Source organism: Cygnus atratus, chromosome 7 (assembly GCF_013377495.2).
Source record: "Cygnus atratus isolate AKBS03 ecotype Queensland, Australia chromosome 7, CAtr_DNAZoo_HiC_assembly, whole genome shotgun sequence".
Classification (NCBI taxonomy): domain Eukaryota; kingdom Metazoa; phylum Chordata; class Aves; order Anseriformes; family Anatidae; genus Cygnus; species Cygnus atratus.
This window is the reverse complement of record NC_066368.1, coordinates 25,950,658-25,971,893: the sequence shown is the minus strand read 5'-3', so window position 1 is coordinate 25,971,893 and position 21,236 is coordinate 25,950,658. Positions and strand designations below refer to the sequence as shown.

The 21,236-nt window shown below is 39.4% G+C and overlaps 1 protein-coding gene and 1 non-coding gene across 2 annotated transcripts; one reads left to right on the top strand and one right to left on the bottom strand.

The window, feature by feature from the left end:
* Nucleotides 1-4,013: 4,013 nt before the first annotated feature.
* On the top strand, nucleotides 4,014-4,095 carry TRNAS-UGA (transfer RNA serine (anticodon UGA)). Its single transcript has one exon. It is a non-coding gene; the product is annotated as a tRNA-Ser (tRNA).
* A 6,945-nt stretch (nucleotides 4,096-11,040) lies between these two features.
* Nucleotides 11,041-20,906, bottom strand: DNAJC12 (DnaJ heat shock protein family (Hsp40) member C12). Its single transcript, XM_035539728.1, has 5 exons — nucleotides 20,597-20,906; nucleotides 17,383-17,461; nucleotides 15,230-15,369; nucleotides 13,754-13,955; nucleotides 11,041-12,192 (listed from the first exon to the last, which is right to left on the bottom strand). The coding sequence occupies exons 1-5, from the start codon at nucleotides 20,672-20,674 to the stop codon at nucleotides 12,098-12,100; spliced, it is 594 nt and encodes a 197-aa protein (XP_035395621.1). The 5' UTR covers nucleotides 20,675-20,906; the 3' UTR covers nucleotides 11,041-12,097.
* Between the last annotated feature and the right edge of the window lie 330 nt (nucleotides 20,907-21,236).

Genomic DNA, 21,236 nt, shown 5'->3' with positions numbered 1-21,236 from the left:
GAATAGTTTATTGATTTGTTTTGTAGCAAGATCTCCTTCTCTCTTGGCAATAATTGTGGCTTTATAGCAAAGTGCTAGAATTCAAGTAGCACCCTGAAAATACCGTTCTTCCCTGATACATTTTTGACCATTGTTCATCTACACAGCTTATACAGAAGTGCTTAAGCCTGCTCCTTCTGCCTGTAGTACCTGCAGCACATCTTATCCGCTGTGTTACTTGCAGCTTGCAGAAAGAACACTGGAGGTCACTCTAGCTCAAGCGACAACTGGAGAGAGGATGATTTTCAAGGTTAAATTGTATATAGTTGGTTAAATACAACACTGTTTGTGGCATTTACACCAGTCAGCCAACTCTTGTGATTATGTTTTACTGAGATTACACTTTTAACTCAAGTCCTGGATTCATGTGAATCCAAACTACTTACAACAGGCATTTAAAGAAAAAAATAAATTTCTTATTTTGTCCTGCTAGGAAGTAGAGGCTCCTAAATTCAAAATATAAAAGTTATACATTAAAAATTGTCAGCCACAAAGGACACTGAATATATTTCCAAGTTTCAGTGTCTTAGAATACCACATGTATGTTTGAGATGTCTGAGTCACCATTCCTTGTAGCCTGGCAAAAGCCTCTGGGACTGGAATGGTTAGACTATGGTGTTTTCACCTTTCAAGGAAGGCTTGCATAAGCGAGTGCGTCACTTACATAAGCAACTTGAGTCATAAGTCACTCGAGTAAGGCTGCAATCAACTGCTCCTCAAGCTCTAGCTCAAAACTCTCAAACGTGAGTGGTCTTGGAAACACACTGGCTTATGTCTATGTAGCTGTCAGCTGCGCAGGGGTTTCCAGGTGGACCATTTGTAAGCAGTCTTTATGTCACCACACAAAATTTAACTATACAGTTCTCCCAAGGATACGGTCTTGCCATTTATAAGTTTAGACTGGTAACCTTGTTTTTGGTATCAAATAAATTTGGTTTAAGGAAGCAGCTTGGATTTGCTGCTAGTAGGGAGTGGGGGCGTTTACATCAAATCCTAAGTCTGAGTTTGGCTCTGCAGACATACTAAGTTAATCTCTATAGCCAGCCCACTCTTTCTTATAAGACATATAATTGTCTTTCCAACATAATTTTCAGTAGATTTAAAACATATGTCTTGACAAGGAGATCAAATAGAAACTCCAAAATATGGTTCCATAATTTAATATCAATGCCAGTTAACCTGGCATTAATGCTGAGATGCAAGAATTGTGCTGTTATAGTTTGGGGCAGTTATTAGAACAGAGGTAAAACAATGTGAGAGTTGTGGCGATGTGATTATTTGCATATTGCAGACATTAATGATACCATTCACATTAATTTTGCTTCTGTCAAACCCACGTAAAATATTAATAAACATACTGAATTTTGATTCTCTTGAATATTTTCCTTACGCAGCTCAAAAATCTCTGTGGATAGGTAACAACTTCCATATTTTTTTAAGCTTACAAAAGAGTAATTCTAGAACATAGTAGCTATCAAGAATTCTTAACTGAAGACGTGAATTCTAACACTTAGTCAAGAAAAGGATTAAGAAAAACCCTTCTTCAATAAAATACAGGAAAAAAAAATCTAGAGTTCTCGAAAGCTAGTGTAATTTTTTTTGAAGTAGTTCTTCAGTAGAATTAAATGCAAGAATTGTTTCTGCAGTCTAAAACCAATACTATTTTAATTTAGACTTTGAGAATGTTGACTCCCGTCAGTACAATGGATTTTTTTCATTTTCCTTCAATGGGAATAACAAAACAAACCATCTGGAAAAGCAGGGTAGGACAATTTTATATTTTATTTACATAAGAGAATTTGTCCTCTTGTAGTCCTCTGTATTTTTAATTTTACCCAGTGCATTTTAAAGTCTTGTATTATGATTTCTAGGTAAAATAAAGTAATACTTCTGTACAACTAACATACAAGACTCAGGTGGCCACCTGCTCTCATCAGCTATCTATTGCACAGATCTCTTAAGTCATTCAACAACCTTAAGTTGCTGAGGCTTTCATTCATGACCAGAATAGAACCAACTAATTTATGTACCAGTCATTGCCCTTTACTCATTCTAGAAATGTGCTGTTCAGAAGATCAAGATCCTGTGTAATCCCCCAGGGTTTGTAAATATCCGTCAGTTCAGTCAAAGCTTCAGATGGCCTGCTGGATGACTGCATATCTCAGCGCTAAACATCACACATGTGCTGAGTCTAAATCAAGTAGCTAATTTCCAGTAATTAAAGGGGGGGGCTACAAGAAAGCTGGGGAGAAACTGTTTGTCAGGGAGTATTGTAATAGGACAAGGGGTAACAATTTTAATCTAAAAGAGGGGAAATCTAGATTAGACGTAAGGAAGAAATTCTTCACTCAGAGGGTGGTGAGGCACTGGCACAGGCTGCCCAGAGAAGCTGTGGATGCACCATCCCTGGGGGTGTTCAAGGGGCTTTGGGCAGCCTGGGCTGGTGGGAGGGAGCCCTGCCCATGGCAGTAATCTATTTTCTGTAAAGAAAGTAAAAAACTGCAGCAGATCCATGAATAAAGTAAACAGCTTTGTTCCTTGTCCTCAAATTAATAAAAACAAGGAAATAAAATTTGTACTAAAAGCCCCAACAAGACTTTTCTGGCATTTTCACCTGACAAATACTTGTTTCTCCACCAACATGATCCCTGACTGTCCACTTCTGTTTATTTTCTTTACTAAGTTCCCCTTGGCTATACGAAGCCATACTGAAGGCACCACTTTGCCTCACCCTGCTCTTCATTCGTTTGGTATTTGCTGAGCAATTGTTTACATAAGAATTTGGCATAATCATGTTTTGCACCTTCATGTCTATGTAACCAGGTACAAGTTATGGGCTTACAAAGACAGTATCTTATCAGGCGTAATGCAGCCTGTGGGGGCCTTACCCTAACATACAAAACTACAGGGACGTCAGGAAAACATCACATTAAACAACTAGCAATTTAAACAAAGAATATTATGATGCTGAACTAATGAGTCAGATAGGGGGATACAAAGCAGGATAATAGAACCGTTTTATATGTTTGTGTTTTTAAAATATTCCTCATCATCTAGAGCATTAAACGGCACAAGCAGAAATTCAGAATGAAGCTTGGGATCTTCTTTTTAACTAGATCCACAACAACACAAAGAGACATGTGGGAGAGAATGAAGAAATACGCAGATAGTACCAGTGGCATTGAGCCTTCTACAGTTACATGCAGGAAAACAAACAACCCCTAAAACGTAGTACTACATTTCTGTACCAGACCAGCCTTCTACCGCCTGCTTTCGGGGGCGGTCAGAGGTCTGTTAGCACTACAGGCCTGCACCCAGCTGCAGAACCACCCGTTTCTGCCGAAGCCCCATGACCACCTGTTCCAGTTTCCCGTGGGAGCCAGTGCCCACCTCTCCGCTGGCTGTCACGATGGGACTGAGCAGCACCCTGGTACCTGACAGTGGCCCAAACCTAACCGAACTCATTGCTAACACCGGGTGCGTAAGACAAGCACTACAGATTTTTAGCCACATTAACTTAAAACGATAAAGAGAATTGAGTAAGCGTTGCAGAAGTAAAACAAGACGAGTGCTTTATGTGACATTACAGCCCCACCTGTGCTTCCTAACGCCCCTCTCTCCTTTCCCCAGCTCAGGCTGAAGAGAAGCCCTAAAACTAGCTCGCCGAGCCTGCGTTCAGCTCTTCTTAAGCCTCCCTCAAGCGCCCCGGGCAGCGCAGGGTGCCAGGGCCGACCAGGCACCGGGGCGCGCCTCGCGGCCTCACTGGAGGCTCGGAGCACTGCGGGCGCCCCCTGCCGGCCGCGGCTTCGCCCCATCAGCCCCGCCCGCCCCTTCCCGGTTGGCCCCGCCGGCCGCGACGGAGGCGGGACGAAGAGCAGCGGCGGCTCCCATTGGCTGCCAGTAGCGCAGGGGGCGGGGAGGGCCGTGCGGGGACGGTGCGTAAGGAGCTGTGTAGGGGCGTATAGCTATGAGCAGCAGCGATGGCCGAGTGGTTAAGGCGTTGGACTTGAAATCCAATGGGGTCTCCCCGCGCAGGTTCGAACCCTGCTCGCTGCGGCCCGGTGGGGGCTACTTTTTGCACTACAGGCCGTGCCGCTTTTGCTCCTTTTGTCTTCTTACGGGGCTGAACGCGAATCTGCAGCAAGTAGGGGCGTTCTCTAGTATTTATTCTCTTGCAGTTCAGTAGGTAGTAGTTCCACACTGCTCCTCTGATTTTGTCAAAAAAGTAGTACCGAAGCAGCAGCAGGACCAAGGGCAAGTGTTCAGCATTTCATCTAAAGTACGTGTGAAAAACAACACTTGATGGAGATGAGAGAAGGGTTCACTGGGGTGAGTGCTCTCCCTGCAGCTCACCACCCTGGTCCTCTATGGACAAAATAAACACTGCCCAAGTACAAAGCTCAGGATTAGTCCTGTACGTTACACCCTGTGCTGATCTGCCCAGAGGAATATTCTCCTCCCCCATGTCCTACAGCTGATGCAAAATACATAAACTCTTGCTGGCAGCAGACTACGCTATATTGACTGCACTTCCTCCACCACACTTTCCTTTTCATGAATGAAGCTGAGCTGATTACTCCTAGATCTCCATTAAGGATTTACAGCTTTCTGCTCACATGCTTCTGCAGTTTTCAAAGAGTGTGTAAGTTTCAAATATCAATTGAAGAAGAAATCCAAAACGTAACTTCTTTTCTGTGTGGAGGACTTGATTTTGTTTAATCCATCAAGAATGTAAACACTCTTTTGTTCTTGTTTTGTAACTTGAAGATCCCACCCACCTAATGGTGGGAATAATCTGGATGGAATAATGGTGGGAATAATTAGTGGTGGCTAATCTGGAACAGATGAGAAAAGCTCTGTTTTGCAAATGCAGTTTTGGGTAGCATTCCAAATTAATAAAAAGTTTTAAAAGAGTCAAAATGCAAAACACAGCAGGCAGGTTTTGCATTAAGTAAGTCCATCTTTTTTACTAAAGCACTGAAATTGTTCCCAGTTTTTTACTGACCACTTTAAGTGTTTTGTTTCAAAAAGACATGTTTTGTCACTTTAATAGATCCAAAGACAAAGCACCACCCAATAAATAGTTATTAAGACGATCTCATCTTCAAGACGTCCTTCCACTGGAACCTTGCTAGTGAAGGAAATGTCAAATGACCAACACCAAATGATAGGGTTATTTTAAATTCTGCATTGAAGCGTAAGAAGTCTGTCAGAATAGCAGCACAAATCTACTTGTCTAACAAAGTATTTACATTTGATGAAACTTTCCTACTTGAAAGTGATTTTCCCTAAAGTTGCGGTTGAAACAAAAAAGCAGCAGCAAACACCCAAGTTATTTCCCACCCTCCCCCTACAGCAAGATTTATAAAAATGTTCCCGTCAAGGCACTATGGGGGGAAACCACATGGTTTTAATTGCAGTTATTTTTTGTAAGGGGTTGTTTTTTTTGTTTGGTTGTGGGTTTTTGCCTTTTTGTGTTGTTGTTGTTTGTCTGTAATTACACAAGAAAGTAAGGACTGCCGAACAGTCTGCTAAAGCTATATGCACATCGGCAGCACTACAGTCCTAGTCCACTAGGTCTCTCTCCTAGACTCCTGTCACTTTTGATTTACATTTTGTAGCAGAGAGCTAAAAGTGCTACTGTTCTGGTTTGCTTCCCTTTTTAAACCTCAGCTATAAGAATGAGAAAAAGCAGGGCAGTAATGAATCTGTTTCTAGAGTCCAGGCCCCAAGTGGTACATGTGGGCTCAGCATGATACTGCTCCACATATCTGTGCAATTTTCTGCCCCAAATCTGGCTCATGGTACATCTAGCAGAGGCATGCTTAAGATATCCAGGCTCCTTTTTATCATCATCTATCCATACTGAAACAATGAGCTTTGTCCTTTGGCAGTGGCAGGTCAAGGATGGACATGGGAGTCCTGGGGAGGACTCAGGTCCTTTTGTGGGAATAAAAATGTTGTTTTTGCAGAGTTACATTGTTTAAAGGTAAGGAATGTGGTATTGAGATATGCTTGCAGTGATAAGAAAACTTAGCAGGCGACCTTGTAAAATGCAGACAACCAGACTCCTTAGAACAATTAGGTGAAAATCACGGTGTTAAGTCAAGTCAGATAAGTGAAGAAACATTACCACTTCAAACAGTAGAAAAAAGTCAAAAGAAATTTGAAATTTAACAGGCCGGCAACTGAAGGCCATGCATTGTCTGTGAAGCATCAGATAGATTGTGAACCTGGATTACCCACTCAGTGGGGAAACAGGGGAGGGTCCTGTCATCAAAAAGTATTTAAACTGTGTTTTGGAACCAGTAGGTGCGCTCCTGCTTGTGGGACGCCTGCCATTGCAATCGCGAATAAATTACTACTTCACTGAGATCCTTGCCTGAGCCTAAGTTATTGGCTACAGAATGTTTCTCACACTTTGGAAGTGAGGACTACCAGGAGCAGAAAAATACCAAAGGCACCAAGGTGCAAGCAGCTGGAACAGTCTGTTATGCCTCTGAATCTTTCTGCTAATGCTCCTGCCCCACTTCCCACAGGTACCATACACACAGTGTTGTTGGATCAGAAAGGGAAAGACCTGGCAATCCTATACCCAGCAGAAACCTGGGGGCACCATGGAAATTAACTGCTACTAAAGAACCAGCTCTAACAGTCCTGATGGGTAAATCTAGTCTCTGTAAGGACTGACACCCAAGTCAAACTCCATCTCCTTAAAAGAGCTGTAGTAAGTCACTTGTCTTACGGTCATTTAATGTCTTCACAGAAGCAGTTTGAAAAAGAGGCAAGCAAATCTTTTTGTCCAAAACAGAACTACATTGTACATCCAGACTGGAAATCTGGACATTGGCAGTGAATCTCATATTTTAGAAGTAGCCCTTCTCCTTCGCTGCCCCACCAAGAGAAAGGAGCCGGAACAAACCACAGTGAAGATGCTATAGAGAGGGGAATATAAATTACCTTTCTGCAACATCCATTGCCTGTGACAGGTTCTGATACACAGCAGAGACCTAAGACTTGTAAAGCTTCCCATTCTCTATATTGTGCAGCACTGTAATCATTCAGACGCAAGCCTTTCAAAGCTGGGACAAACAGAGCGCCTGAAGAGTCTCATCTTCATTAACATGGAAGGAAGAACAAACTAATATAATAAAGGTGGAAGACCAAACATGCAGCACCTACGTCAATGGGGGAGGCTTGCTGACTCTCATAACCGCAGCACAAGCACACACACTGAGCTGCAATAAAAATACCCAGCATAAACTAACTGATGAGTATCACCCCATCTGACATGGACAGAGGCTGACAACTTACTGAGTTACTTTATCTTTTGCTGTGTAATTTCACCAGCTTTATAACAGCTTTGCTGCTTACCTTCCCAGCAGTCTTGTCTCATTTCAGGATATGAAAGTGTAAGATAGCAATATTCGTGCTCAGGAAATTAAAGCTAGTCAGTATCTGTTTTAATCATCAGGATATTTACTTCTATTATAGAGCATATAAACTGGCTTTTTTTTCCTGTCTCTCCTGAAGAATAAAACAAGCATTCAGGAAATGACCTTACCTATCATTCAGCATTACTCAGCCTGAGGTTTTAAGTCCTATACTATTTGTATTCATCATCAACATTTTAATTCCTACATTGCCACTTGAGAAATGTTAGCAAAACAACTGGTAAAAAGAAGAAGCTTGTGAAGAACATTCTCAGTCTTATATATTCACCATTTGCACAAAACCAGGAATCACAGCAGGAATTAAGGATATATTAATTTTATATAATACAAGACACACCAAGTCAGACCCCTCAGATACCCACCAGATTCAGAACCCTTTATTATCTACTTAAACAACTCATAGGGAGTGCTGAAGAGGAAAATAGGACATTATCCCCCTCCCCTGAAGCTTTTGCAGGTGTCTGCCCTCTTCCCAGCTTGCAGTTCACAGACTAATCCTAATGCACTACCTGTAATTGCTGTTCATTTGCAGCTGTCTCCATTTTGCAGAAGAAGATGAATTTTTTTCTTTGGCTACTAGAAAGCCACATATATCTGGCTATCATAATCACATCTTTTTAAAGCCTGAGAGACCCAGCTCACAGTACCTGTGGCAATTTATATTTAAGCATGTCAAGTATGTTAAGTGCGGAGGCCAAGGCCCCACATTATTATTAGTAATGTCATATGGGATGGTTACTGGTCTTTTGATGCTACTGGCAACAAGACTTCTAAAACCACTATATATATATATATATGTATATTAAAAACAAACAAGCTGAAAAAACATCTTCTGCTTGGGGAGGGGTGGGTAAGGTCCTAAATCACCTAACACAGAGATTTGTCAGGTGTTTATTGTTTTCCATATTAAGGTGAGGGAGAAGTGAGATGCCCGCTTATTCCAGTTAACTGTTCTTGTTGGTGAGCAGGTCAGGTCCCACCAGTACTGTCCCCGGAGCAAAAGAGGCTGCACAGCTTCCTGCTGCTTTCCAGTGCTGCTAGGTTTGCTCTGCTAGGAAAGGTTAAATCACCCCCTAGTTGGGAAACACAGAAAATTGGGCCTTTCAAGTTAAAATGTCTATGCAAGTATAAGAAATGTCTGTATCAGTCTACTAGGGCAACGTACTCCTTCACTAGGGCAAATATGAATAAAATTATTGATCTCTAGCAGGTATGTTGCAAAATGCAAGTTTTGCTATTGCTTTTTGAGGAGCTAAGAGCCTTCCAAACATCTGCAACAAATATCCAAAGGTGCTTTGCCAAAACAGCCCAGTTTTAATCATGTGAGACATCAAGGTCTGTTCAAAGCCCTAGTGTATACTCACTTGTCAAGTTAACCACCTGGTTAAGTGCTAAATCATCCATCAAAGTACCCCCTTTTACCTTTAGGAACTAGTGAAATGGGGAGGGAAGACTCAGATGTCATCTGATCCGAGGTAATCCATCTGGTTGCATTTCCATCTTTTTGTAAAAGAGAGAAAAATTGTACCCTGTTACTATGTATCCCTCATATGGACTAGTGTTTTCTCCATTCCCAGTACTCAACATTATTTACAGTCCCTCTCTGATAAAGTGGACTGGAAGTCTTGAGCAGGTAGGTACCTCTCTATAGAGGAAAGCAGCATGTGCACTAAAAGAAAATACGTAATTACATTTAGCAGAAATTACAGAGGATTATTACTTTTGTGCCTTTAATGTTTTCAGGTGCAAAATATACAAGGGAAAAGCATCTAGAAAGATTCAAAAGATTTTGGATAAGCAAGTTTATGTGTTGTAAAAATAGCTGTCACGCCTGATGCCGTCAAAGGTAGGGTCAATGTAGCTTTAACAACAGACCAGCATTACTCTCAGCTTTTATAAATAGATCGGTGCAAACATAACCAGTATCAGCAAACACAACACTGGTATTGCCCCTGTAAAGAAAACTGGCACCAGAATAATGATACTGATTAAGCTAATAAGATGTACACATTTGCCTGGCAAATCTGGTGGCCTTCTACAGTGGGGTTACAGCATTGATGGGTAGGGGAAGAGCAACTGACATCATCTACCTGGATTTGTGCAAAGCATTTGACACTGTCCCCTATGACAACCTTGTCTCTAAATTGGAGAGACATGGATTTGATGGATGGACCACTTGGTGGGAAAGGAATTGGTGGGATGGTCACACTCAAAGAGTTGTGGTCAATGGCGTAATGGCCAGGTGGAGATCAGTAACGAGTGGTGTTCCTCAGTGGTCATTATTGGGACCACTGCTGTTTAACATCTTTGTCAGTGATGTGGACAGTGGGATTGAGTGCTCCCTCAGGAAGTTTGCTGACAACACCAAGCTGTGTGATACAGTTGACACGCTGGATGGAAGGGATGCCATCCAGAGGGACCTGGACAAGCCTGAGAGGTGGGCCCACCTGAACCTCCTGACATTCAACAAGGCCAAGAGCAAGGTCCTGCACCTGGGTAGGGGCAAGTCCAAGCACAAATACAAGCTGAGCAGAGAATGGACTGAGAGCAGCCCTGAGGAGAAGGACCTGAGGGTGTTGGTGGATGAGAAGCTTGACATGAGCTGTCAAAATGCACTTGCAGCCCAGAAAGCTGTGTCCTGGGCTGTATCGAAAGAGGTGTAGACAGCACGGAGAGGAAGGTCTCCCTTTCTACTCTGCTCTTGTGAGACTCTACCTGAGTGCTGTGTTCAGCTCTGAGGTCCCCATCAACAGAAGGATGTGGACCTGTTGGAGCACATCCAGAGGAGGGCCATGAGGATGATGAGAGGGATGGAGCACCTCTGCTATGAAGAACAGCTGAGGGAGTTGGGGTTGTTCAGATGGGAGACAAGAAGGCTTCAGGGAGACCTTACAGAAGCCTTCCAGTACCTAAAGGGGGCTACAGGAAAGGGAGGAAGGGACTTTGTCAGGGAGTGTAGCGATAGGACAAGGGGGAATGGTTTTAAACTTTAAAAGGGTAGATTTAGATTAGACATTAGGAAGAAATTCTTCAGAGGGTGTTGAGGCACTGGCACAGGCTGCCCAGAGAACCTGTGGCTGCCCCATCCCTGGGGGTGTTCAAGGCCAGGCTGGATGAGGCTTTCGGCAGCCTGGGCTGGTGGGAGGGGGCCCTGCCCAGGGCAGGGGTTGGAACTGGATGGTCTTCAAGGTCCTTTCCAACCCAAAGTGTTCCACGATTCTATGATTCTCTGGGTTGCATTGGTAGGTACTTGTGTTACAGTTTGTAGTAATAAACACCAAACAGGAGAAGCATGGTAAGTCAGTCAGCACATCATACCACTGCACAGCAAGGCCAAATGTGTCACTCCAGGAGCAGACAGATTTAATATTGTTTCCATGTTGGGAGAAAACTGCAATTTTTTAGGTAAAACTTTCCATGGAGATACCCAGGATTTATAACCAGACTTCCCTTAAGCATTTCCCCACTGATGGGACGGGTGACAAGAAATTCAAGAGAGAGCTCTGCAGTGAGTAGAGGATTTCACTACAAAAAATGAAATCAACCGTTTCTGTATCTATGTAGCTTTATTCATTAGAATTACTGATGGAATTACTTGTGTACACAAAAGTACAATGTACTGACATATTAGCCAGGGTTACAAAAAAGGAAGCAAATGCAAAACGAACAAGTACAACATAGAATTTTAAAAGTTTGTTCAAAATATCAAAAACTGGACCTGTAAGATTTTAAACATATTAATGCTGACTGGCCTGATTTTTCATTACTTAGCATACAAACCCTGATATGGCCCTATATATGAGGCCACAGCAGGGAGGGCAGTTACTACTAAGCCAGGACAATGCTGGCATACATACAAGGGGTATCAGATGTCCACCAGTAAATCGTAACAAGAAAGTCTCTATTTGAAGTGAGGTTCTGGAACTGCCTTCCAAAATGAATACTTGGTGCAGAAAAACTTACTTATTAAGAATGCAGGTGATTTTTAAGAGTGCTTGATCCAGCATAGTGACCTTCTGGATAATAAGAAGGTTCTTACTGCATTTATATTGTAAGTAATTGTCCAACAAGTTATAGTATTGTTATAGTACTGTGCATGCATGCATTACAAATCACTATAGTAAGTACAATGCAATAAAAGAAGATAACCAAAGTACATAGTTTAGAAATAAGCACAGTTTTGTTTGAAGTTCTTTGTCATACAGCTTTTGGAAGATCATCACTTAATAGCATAATATCCTGGAGTCTAGCATTGACTTTTGGTTCTACTGAGAGTATATTTTTACCTCACAGTATAGAGAAAAATACTACTTACTACGTAACATTTAATAATACAAGAAACAATATATAAGATATTAGATAACTACACAAAATTACTTTATGTTAATACTGAAAAGGGCTTTGCTTATTAAAGCTTGCTTATTAAACAAAACCTCCATCTGTAATGCTCATAGAACGTGTGTTAACAGATAAGTATTAAGACATCTATTCAAACTGTTCACATCACAGTGAATGAATACTTTAGTATACAAATAACTTAAAGCTGCTGCAAAAAATACTGAACTGTTGAACAGATGATCTCACGCTCCTGCGTATTTTGCATTTTAGATCTCATAGTTTCTGAATTTCCTCAGAAGCTCTGATGGGGCATCCCCGGACCAGCGGAAACGTAAGTGCCAGTAATTTGCCTCTGAAAACCCTGAGAAAAAAAAGAAGGCGGCAAGTAAATTATTATAAACTTGTATAAAACTGAGTTGTTGAAAAAAGTAATTGATAATTTTCCCAAAAAAGCAAGTCAAAATTTGGTCATTTCCAGTGCTCTTGACTAGCAGGGTCAACCTCTGCATTCTTGACACCATTTGAACAAGAACTCAAGCAAACACTTCAAGAAGCTGAAACCTACTACCAGACTTATTGTTAAAGTCTTTTATTCAGGTTGAAATAGCTATGTGGAGTTGTAGTCTGTAATTCTTACCGACCAGCAGACAGAAACTAAAAATATCTCCATTTAAAAGGAGGATCCAATATAATAAATTTTCCTTGGCAAAAACAAACAAAAATTCATTAACATCCTAACAGCAAGTATGAACATAGATATGCATACTGGCTCTGACAAATAAATGTATTCTAATATTCACATTTATTAACAGTAATTTGCATTCACTGGGTAAATTAAGGAATCATTTAATGTGTTTGATAATTTTCACATTCAAATCTATGAAAAATAAATTAAAACTTTAAAAAAATTGCAAGACAGAAGATGCCTGCAAAGCAAGCCAGCTACCACAAGAATTAAGGTGACATCTTCTATACTTTGAAATTTGATTCCTTTACAAAAGGTGACAATGTTGATTTAATCACCTGAAATACAAAATACTTTAATGTTATAAGGCACAATTTTTAAATATTATTTTTAGTTATGTTTCACCAACATTTGTTTGTAGAACTTTTTATCTATCTTCTGCATTCCACAAACACTTGGGTTTAAACTAGGTTTTGTTCCCTCCCAGTTTAGTTTAATTCCCTGTTTGATCAAGCTGAGAAGAAATAATAGGACTTGGTTTAATAATAGTTCTTTGACAATATAAACATAAGATTATGAAACTCCTACAGGATGAAGCAGAAAAGAGAGTGTCCTAACTTCAATTCAGATATACTAACCTAAAATAGACAGGAAATACTAACTAGCCAGATGACAGCTTTTGAAACACACATTTATTCAGGTGCATGCACTGTTGTTGTTCACATATATACATATATAACAAATAAACAAAAGAAGCCTTCAAGCCTCAATTTTTAGTCCTCATGAGCTCATCAGATGCAAACTGCGCATAAGTATTAAATACTGGACTTAAAAAATATATGTATATAATAACTATGTGTTTTATGTAATGTGCTTTAAAGTTATTTTGTAAAAAAATCACTGAAAATAGTTGATGATTTTTACCCACTTCAGTCTAACAGGAAAACTGAGTTTTCCATTTCAGTTTAAGAACTATTTTCTCCTCTTCTTCCTTTTTTGTTTTTACTAGCAAACAGGCAGGCAAACAAGGGGTAGGGAGGGAGAAAAGTCTGAAAGCTTCAAAAATAAATAAATAACAACAATCCAAAAACTAAAACAAAACCCCAGCCCAAAACCACATTTCAAAAGCTACCAATTAAATGTGTTGCTTCAGAGAAGAATTTCTCGTGACTAAAAGCCTCAGTTTCAGGCCAGAGTCTGGATACTGCAATCTTCTGCAACTGCTGGTTTTACTTACTTGGGGAGTCTGGATTCTTTGAAGACTGTGGTTTCTCATCAGGAATTGCGACAACTTTTTGCTCCCTGTTCCCATCTGACAATCCATTTTCATCATTTTCAGATTGCTGGGTCCAAATCTCATTAGTTATGTTGTTGCTATTATTCAAGTCAGGAGCTTCCAGCATTTGGTCTTTCTTATTTTGGACAGCCCAGTGCATTGACTAAAGAAATGCAAAAATAAAAAACAAAGAACCAATTCCCATGCTTTAAAAGATTTTCAGAAGAAGTTTTCTTTCCTATATTACGGTAATAAATGGTTAAAAAAGTACATACTAGAGAAGCTTGCAAGTCAATAGGATAAGGAAAGCATGGTAACATATTGCAAAGAGCATTTAAGAGGATAGTTTATGTGAGGCAGACATGAAGAACAACATGTAGGAGTACATCAAATAGTTATAAGGGTCTTTTGTCCAGTTTCTTCCATCATGACTTCAGACACTTTTTTAAGAGGACTGAAGTGACTTCTCTTTCGTTTTTCAAAGGTCTCTTTGACTTCAAGACGCTCTTTGAAAACAGGAGTATTTTGAAAGCTTTTCTACTAAAGTCTGCAGAATGATTTCTGTTTGGAACTAAACTATGCTTGGTGGGATACTTCCAGCAAACATTTAAACTCAGGCATGATGCTTCAGCTGAAGATGCTCTCAGACGTCACTCCTAAGCAGAATTGAGGCAAGCAGAATTGGGATGAAAAACATATTTGTTCACTTGTCTTAGTATCTGACCATGTAGATTTTTAACTACCATGCACTCTAACAAGGGAGAAAATAATCAAACATCATGGAATTGGGACCTACTAGGAACACACCACCAAATTATCACACTAGCAAAATTAGGAAGTAAATCAATCCTCAAAACATGTGTCTCTAAGCCACTGTGCAAATCAACAGTACTTCCTTACTACAAAGAAATAATGGTATTTAAATAGTGGTGTTTCCTGTGATAGAAAAAATTGGTCCCACCATTTTTAGGTAACCTGCATTTCTGGTTGACTAGTAGGGTCATTGGTGCTTCTCAGACATTTGTGCTGTTAGTTGTCTTAGAACACAGCTGGAGTACTACTCCAGAGAGTCTGACTGACAATACAGCATTTCAGGAATTTAGAATATTGTTCAAGGATCCTAGTTCTAATTTAACTTTGAAAACAAATAAACGGTCCCTGCAAAAAAAGGCAAAAAGTGATGAAACATTTGAAAACAGCTTTTAAATTACTGTAATAAATTTGCTGTAAAACTAATAGCCTAAAACCCTTCTACAAACAGGCTTCTGTAGCCCTCCAATATTACCTGAGTTTACTTAGAAATTACTCTGCACTATCCCATCCTGAAAACCTGCATCTGGAGAAGTGTTGCAACTCACCCTCTCACTCAGTGGAACATTTCTGCTGGGCCAACCCTACCTCCCCTCTCCTGAATGCCCCAACTTAGACACCACCAACCGTTTTCACAGAGTTGCTCAGGGCTTCCCACTGCTGGAACGGGATGGTAATTTTGCTTCTCCGCCAGTAATCATAGTGTGCTCGACTCTCTTCATTAATGAGAATCTCCTTAGCTTGCTGCAGCTTCTGGAAATTCTCCACTAGAACACAAACCAAAAAGATGCTAAAACCAACACTTGTTTTCAAATAAATTAATTCAGATGTGAAAGGGGAGCTGCCAGCAATGCAAGCTAAATTGACAAGCAAAACTGACAAGCATGTAGAGGAACCTAAATATAGTGCAAATTAACTAACTTGTGCGTTTCATTGGATATTTTTTCCACATATGCTAAAATATTATCTTGGATACGAGCCTGCATGAACGAGAGCACTTACTTTTCCCTACAGGATAATTTTTCATTAAATAGTTACTAAGGATGCAGCTGCATGTTACTGTTTGTAGAAGGGTTATAAAGATTTAGATTTTATCTATGAGTCACCTGCATTACAGTGATCTATTATTATGACTATTATTATTCATTTATTCCACTTCACAAATTAGATTTCTTTTGAAATACACTAAGCCCAAACACTAATCAAAATTGATAACCATAAATCAAACAACAGACAACAGGCTGGGGAGGCAGTTCTCTGAGGTTTCCTTTATCTAGTGTCACTAGTTTTCAACAAATAAAAAGTTATTTTAATTACTCTTTACTGAGCTTTGTTAAACAGATGAAAACAAAAATATAAACTTTCACCAGTACTGTAAAAAGGCATTTAAAGTAAAGGCAAGATGATCATGTTAAATAGAGTATAAAATATTTCTTCTTGACAAAGCTGCTCCAACATTGGCACTTGGCCTCCCACGTTGAGTTACTGAGTTTCAGTGAATTTAGAGGGAGCTGCTGCAGGGGTAACATGCAGTGGAGCAGTCTCCTGTTTCCTTGCCATAAGAGCCAGAATTTGCTGCAGACAAACTCTATTTCATTGTTTCCATTGGTACTTGTGCTACCATTTTCAACGAATTAAAGACTAGCGATGAGGCTATTGTTAATAGGTGGTAGATTGTCTTTCAAACGCCAAATCTAACGGGGTTCCTTGTCAGGGAGTATCAGAGTGAAAAATCCCACCTATTCTGCCTTTTAACCCTGCCGTGTGAACTCACTGAAACTAGACCTGGGTGGCACTTCAAGAGGGAAAGCCAAGCTGGCTGAGAGCTCTGCTTGAGGCAGTGGAGTGGGAGTCACCTGTAACATCCACTACACTCACAGCTCTGCCGTCCCAGGGGAAGGTGTGGATGCAGTCAAACTCACAGAAGTGGGTAGCCTGTATTGTTCAGTTCATAGCTAAAGTAATAGGAAGGATCCCAGGGAAAAACTTCATGCGTTAAGCAAAATAAGAATTATATTTAAGAATTATATTTAATTATTCTACAACCATTTTTTAGTGGGGACCATAGTTATGATCAGAACGGCCTTTATTATAAGAATATAACCTATTCAGAGAGAGGTGAGCATTGATGAGAGCTGTCTTTTGGTTACAACTGGGTAAGACTGTCTTCAAATAACTCAGGTGCTGCTTAAATGTCACAGGCACAGCTTGGATATGAAGAACTGCATGCATGCTTTCATAAACTCAGATGTTAGCTGATGTTCTGCAAACAGATGGCTACTCATGTGGTGCCAGGTTCTCTTTATTTCCAGTCATTAAATTACATTAAAAGAAACTAAACTACATTTAATATGCTCCTGATGGGCTTGTTCATGGAAACAAATTAACTAGTTGACGCAAGTGTGGCATTTGAATGCCACTGAGCATGGAAGCAGGCCAACTTCAGAGGTCTAAAAAGGGATACACTCCATAAACAATTTCTAGATTAGAAGATGTTCTACCATAGGAAAAAAAAAATGATATTCCTAGAAATGAAAACACTACAAGTGACTTTCTGCTCTTACCACCTAGGAGTGTGCAAGTTTTCAACAGAATATTAAGAATATTTAGAATATTTAGAATATTAATATTGCTAATTAAAGAATACACTCAATACACATGACACTTAAAATGTATTGGGCAAGAGAACAATTAAGAAAATTTTAAGGCTGAATTTATTGTCTTAGTCACCTTAGCTATCTTATGAAAGAACAGATTATTTTTAAACAGGGAAGACCTACCTGCTTTGGGGTTTTCAGGATGTTTGTCAGGATGACATTCAAGGGCTTTAATCTTAAATTCTGCAAGAATTTGTTCAACCTAAACAGAATGTCAAGATTTAAAGTGAGTAAATACATACATACATTGAAGATTTTCAGATTTGCTCTTTGAAAGGAGTTGGGAGGAACAACAGAGGATCTTGATTTTTTCTATTCATTTTTAGTACAGACAAAACAGGTAACAACCATCTGTCAGTAACACTGCTTATTTAATTTCAATGCCTATGCACTTATCCTTGCTTTTGGTTTTATGAAGCTCAGCCACCCATTATAGTGAGCTGGCTTTAAGAAAAATGTGTGAAGCTGATGTGTGCAAAACCCTTTCCTCACTTTTGAGCACAAAAGTAAAACGTATCACTTCAGTTGCTCTTCATCTTGTTTAATCAACTGTATCTTTTCACAAAGTCTCACTGCAGGAAGCAAAAGCCTTCTGTATTGCTAAGGATCAGTTTGTGGGTTTGGGTGGCTTTCTCCACATCCCCTGCAAGGAAACTTAGCCAGTGCCACATGGCTTATCTACCTTGGATACCGCAAGGCTGGACAAGGAGCAGTTCACAGTCTTCCTGTCAAGTTTATTTTCTGGGCAAAAGGTTGGCTTGGAATAGAATAAATTTGTAACCAATATTAGAATATTGAAAGGTATTAGTTTATATTATTCACAAGCTCCCACACAGTTTATAGTGCCATAAGTTATTATAAGCTGTGGAGAAGCAGAGACATATTTAACAGCTAAGAAAACACAGGAAACCCCTGGAGTTGGGGATAGGCTTAGATTTTCAAATTTTCAGATTTTCAGAGTATCTTGTTTCATCCTACAGTTCATATGCCAAATCTTTTTTGAATCACTCTTGTACAGCTCAAGCTATTACAACAATTTATCCTATGATATCAACTAGCTACTATTTTTTCCATGCTGGAACAGCTGTTCATATGAATTCCTCATCCATCAGACCCTGATGTCCACATAAAATGTGAATGAAGTATTTCAAAATTAAGTCAGAAGATCTTTTTTCTTCAAAATAAAATTACTTGTCTCTTAACCAGCTGGCCAAATTATGTGGTCATATGCTGGGCAAAATGTGGTCTATAATGGTATTTTAAGAATTCCATACTTTTCACTCTTCTTAGTAGCTTCCTCCAGAGGTACATATGTGAGGTGGTATATTTCCAGTCATAAGACCCTTAAAAACACATGGGTATATTATACAGAGAACTTGTTGAAACTGGGTACTGTATAGCTAGCTACTGTCACTAAAACTTACTTACATAAAGGGGAACTTTCAAATATGTGCAGTAGCAGAAGGGTAGCATGGAAGTCTTTAGTTTAAATAAATTTAAAAAAAAAAGGAAAAGTTCATATGAGGTTTATACAAAATACATTAAATTTACATAAAATATTCAATGATATGTTCTACCAAGAAAGTTATTCAAAACCCACTAGATATGAATAACATTTTTCTTGGAAGGATGTAGGAAAGGGATCTCTCCTTGTCCTCTTAAGTCTGAAGATGAAGTAGTTGTCTATGAGCTCAGTTCTTCAAGAAGCCAAGAATGAACACAGGTATTTACCTGAATATAGAGAAATGCTGTTGAAGAAGTTGAGATTATTTGTGCTCCAATTTAAGCAGGTCAGATCAAGAACAGAATATTCAGTACCTTGCACAAAAATACTGCAGCTGAGCACGTGTAAGAGTAAATTTGCTTCTGTATATGCCTAAAGAAGAATGCATAGAAGCCTGTACCACTACAAAGTTAATGCTTTGATTACACAAATTAGTGTGATTGTAAAATATCTGTAATGCTTCAAATTTCTTTTTAAAGGTAGAAGTAGTCATGTGCACTATCCTGAGAGAAGGCAATCATGGTGCTCAGTCAAACTGGGATCTCAGTTCATACTCTGAAGTCAAAAATAATGTTGTAACATCTGCTGCTTCTCTCAATAGATAGTACTTGACAGATTATTTTTCAGGACTCATTAGCAGTTATTTCACCTTTTAAATTTAATTTGAAGCAATCTGACAAATCATTATTTCATGTGTTCGAACTATTCATTAATTAATAAACCCATAAGGAATTAATTTTAGCTAGAAAATGAGAAATATTATCTGCGAAACAAGCCTAGATAGGAACTTTAATACTGCCCTCTGCTGGGATGGAACATGGAAGTTATCTCAGGAAAAGAGAATTTTCTCAGGAAAGAGAAAAATTACCGTCTGCAACAGAACAAAGATGCTTACTGATTTGCCCACAGTGATAAAAGAGACACAGGTGTTATCTCAGCATTTGACCACTAGGACAAATGAAAGCATCTGATTAAATTTACTGAGCAAAATATAGCTTTTATCCACGCTGAATATATCATTAATTACAGCAGAGCAATCAAAACTCCCTCTCCAAAGTCTGAACCCAGTTCCAGTTAACAGAGCAGACAGATTAAAAAATATTAGCACACCCCTAACTCTGACTATCAAAAAAAAATGTTGCATAGACATCTTTAGAAAGAAAATGACTTGCTTACCTACAAATCATTCAACAATTGCTTACATAGTTCTCACCCTAACGTACGTACCTGCTACCAAAACAAATTATTAAAACTAGTTTTTGAAGGCAATTTAAATTATCATTTAGAAATCATTATTAAAATGAATGAAAAAAAATGGTTTTCTTCCCCATCAATTAATACAATTTTAAAAAATGAAAAAGTATAAGATAAATACTTGAGCAACTTGATAGCATTATCTGTCACCTACTGCTACGAACCTTCAATTAGTTGCATATGCATAGCTTTTTTCATCTTTTAAAACTGTAAAGGTATTCTAAAATGTTATTCACATGTTGTCAAATTTATGCAGTTGGCTCACGATTCATAACCATATCATATGTGGAACTAAACTAATGAAGAAACCCTCATTTCACTTATATCTGTAATACAATCCTGGTTTACAAGACATTCTTCATTAGAGCTTTATTCTAGGATCTGAACATAGGCAGACAGATCAGAAAATTGAGCTTTGCAAAGGAAGTTAATAAAAGATAAAAGTGGCTAGAAGGAAGATTTGCAATGCATTTCAAATAGTCCTACCCTGGGAGATAAAGGACTTCAAATCCTCCCCGCAGATACACAAGCACACTCAAAGCGTTATTAACCTGGAGGGAAGGCGCGGAAGGCTCTTACCGTAGATAGTTCATCACATCCTAGCAAGTTGTAGTAATCTTCCAAGTCATCCGCTCTGCAGTTCAAAATTGCATCCATCTGGGCTAGTCTAGTGGGCTTTTTCAAGCTGAGGCACAGGGGGTGTAAAATACTATATTAAAACAAAGCTTACAAACAGGTTTAAAAGTAGCCCAGGGAAACAGGCAATTTCCCCACAGGTCCGCAGCTCTCTCCAGCGCTTTTTAATACAGGGAGCTGACACACATGAATTTTCTTGATTTCTCTGCCTGCCATTGGTCCCTGCAGGATGCCAATCCGCTCACACAAACCTGCTGACGGCAGTGCTCCCTGGGATTTGTAGTTGTCCATCTCATTTCAAAATTAAACGCAGATTCTTGTCCAGGCTGAAAAGAGTTCTGGGTACCAAGTAAAATCTAGCTGTATTTATTGGAGATTTAGATCTTGCCATATAGCCAGGTAAAATAGCTAAAGGCTTTCCTGCTCCAGGGTCTACATATACAAGGACATATTTTCTGCTTAATTTTTAATTGCAACTGCTGCCCGAGAGATTGACAAGGGGTTTATAGAGGTAGTTATTGAAAAGAGCAAGAATTGCTTCCAAAATAATGATTACAGGGCTGCACACTTTTGTGAGTGAAGT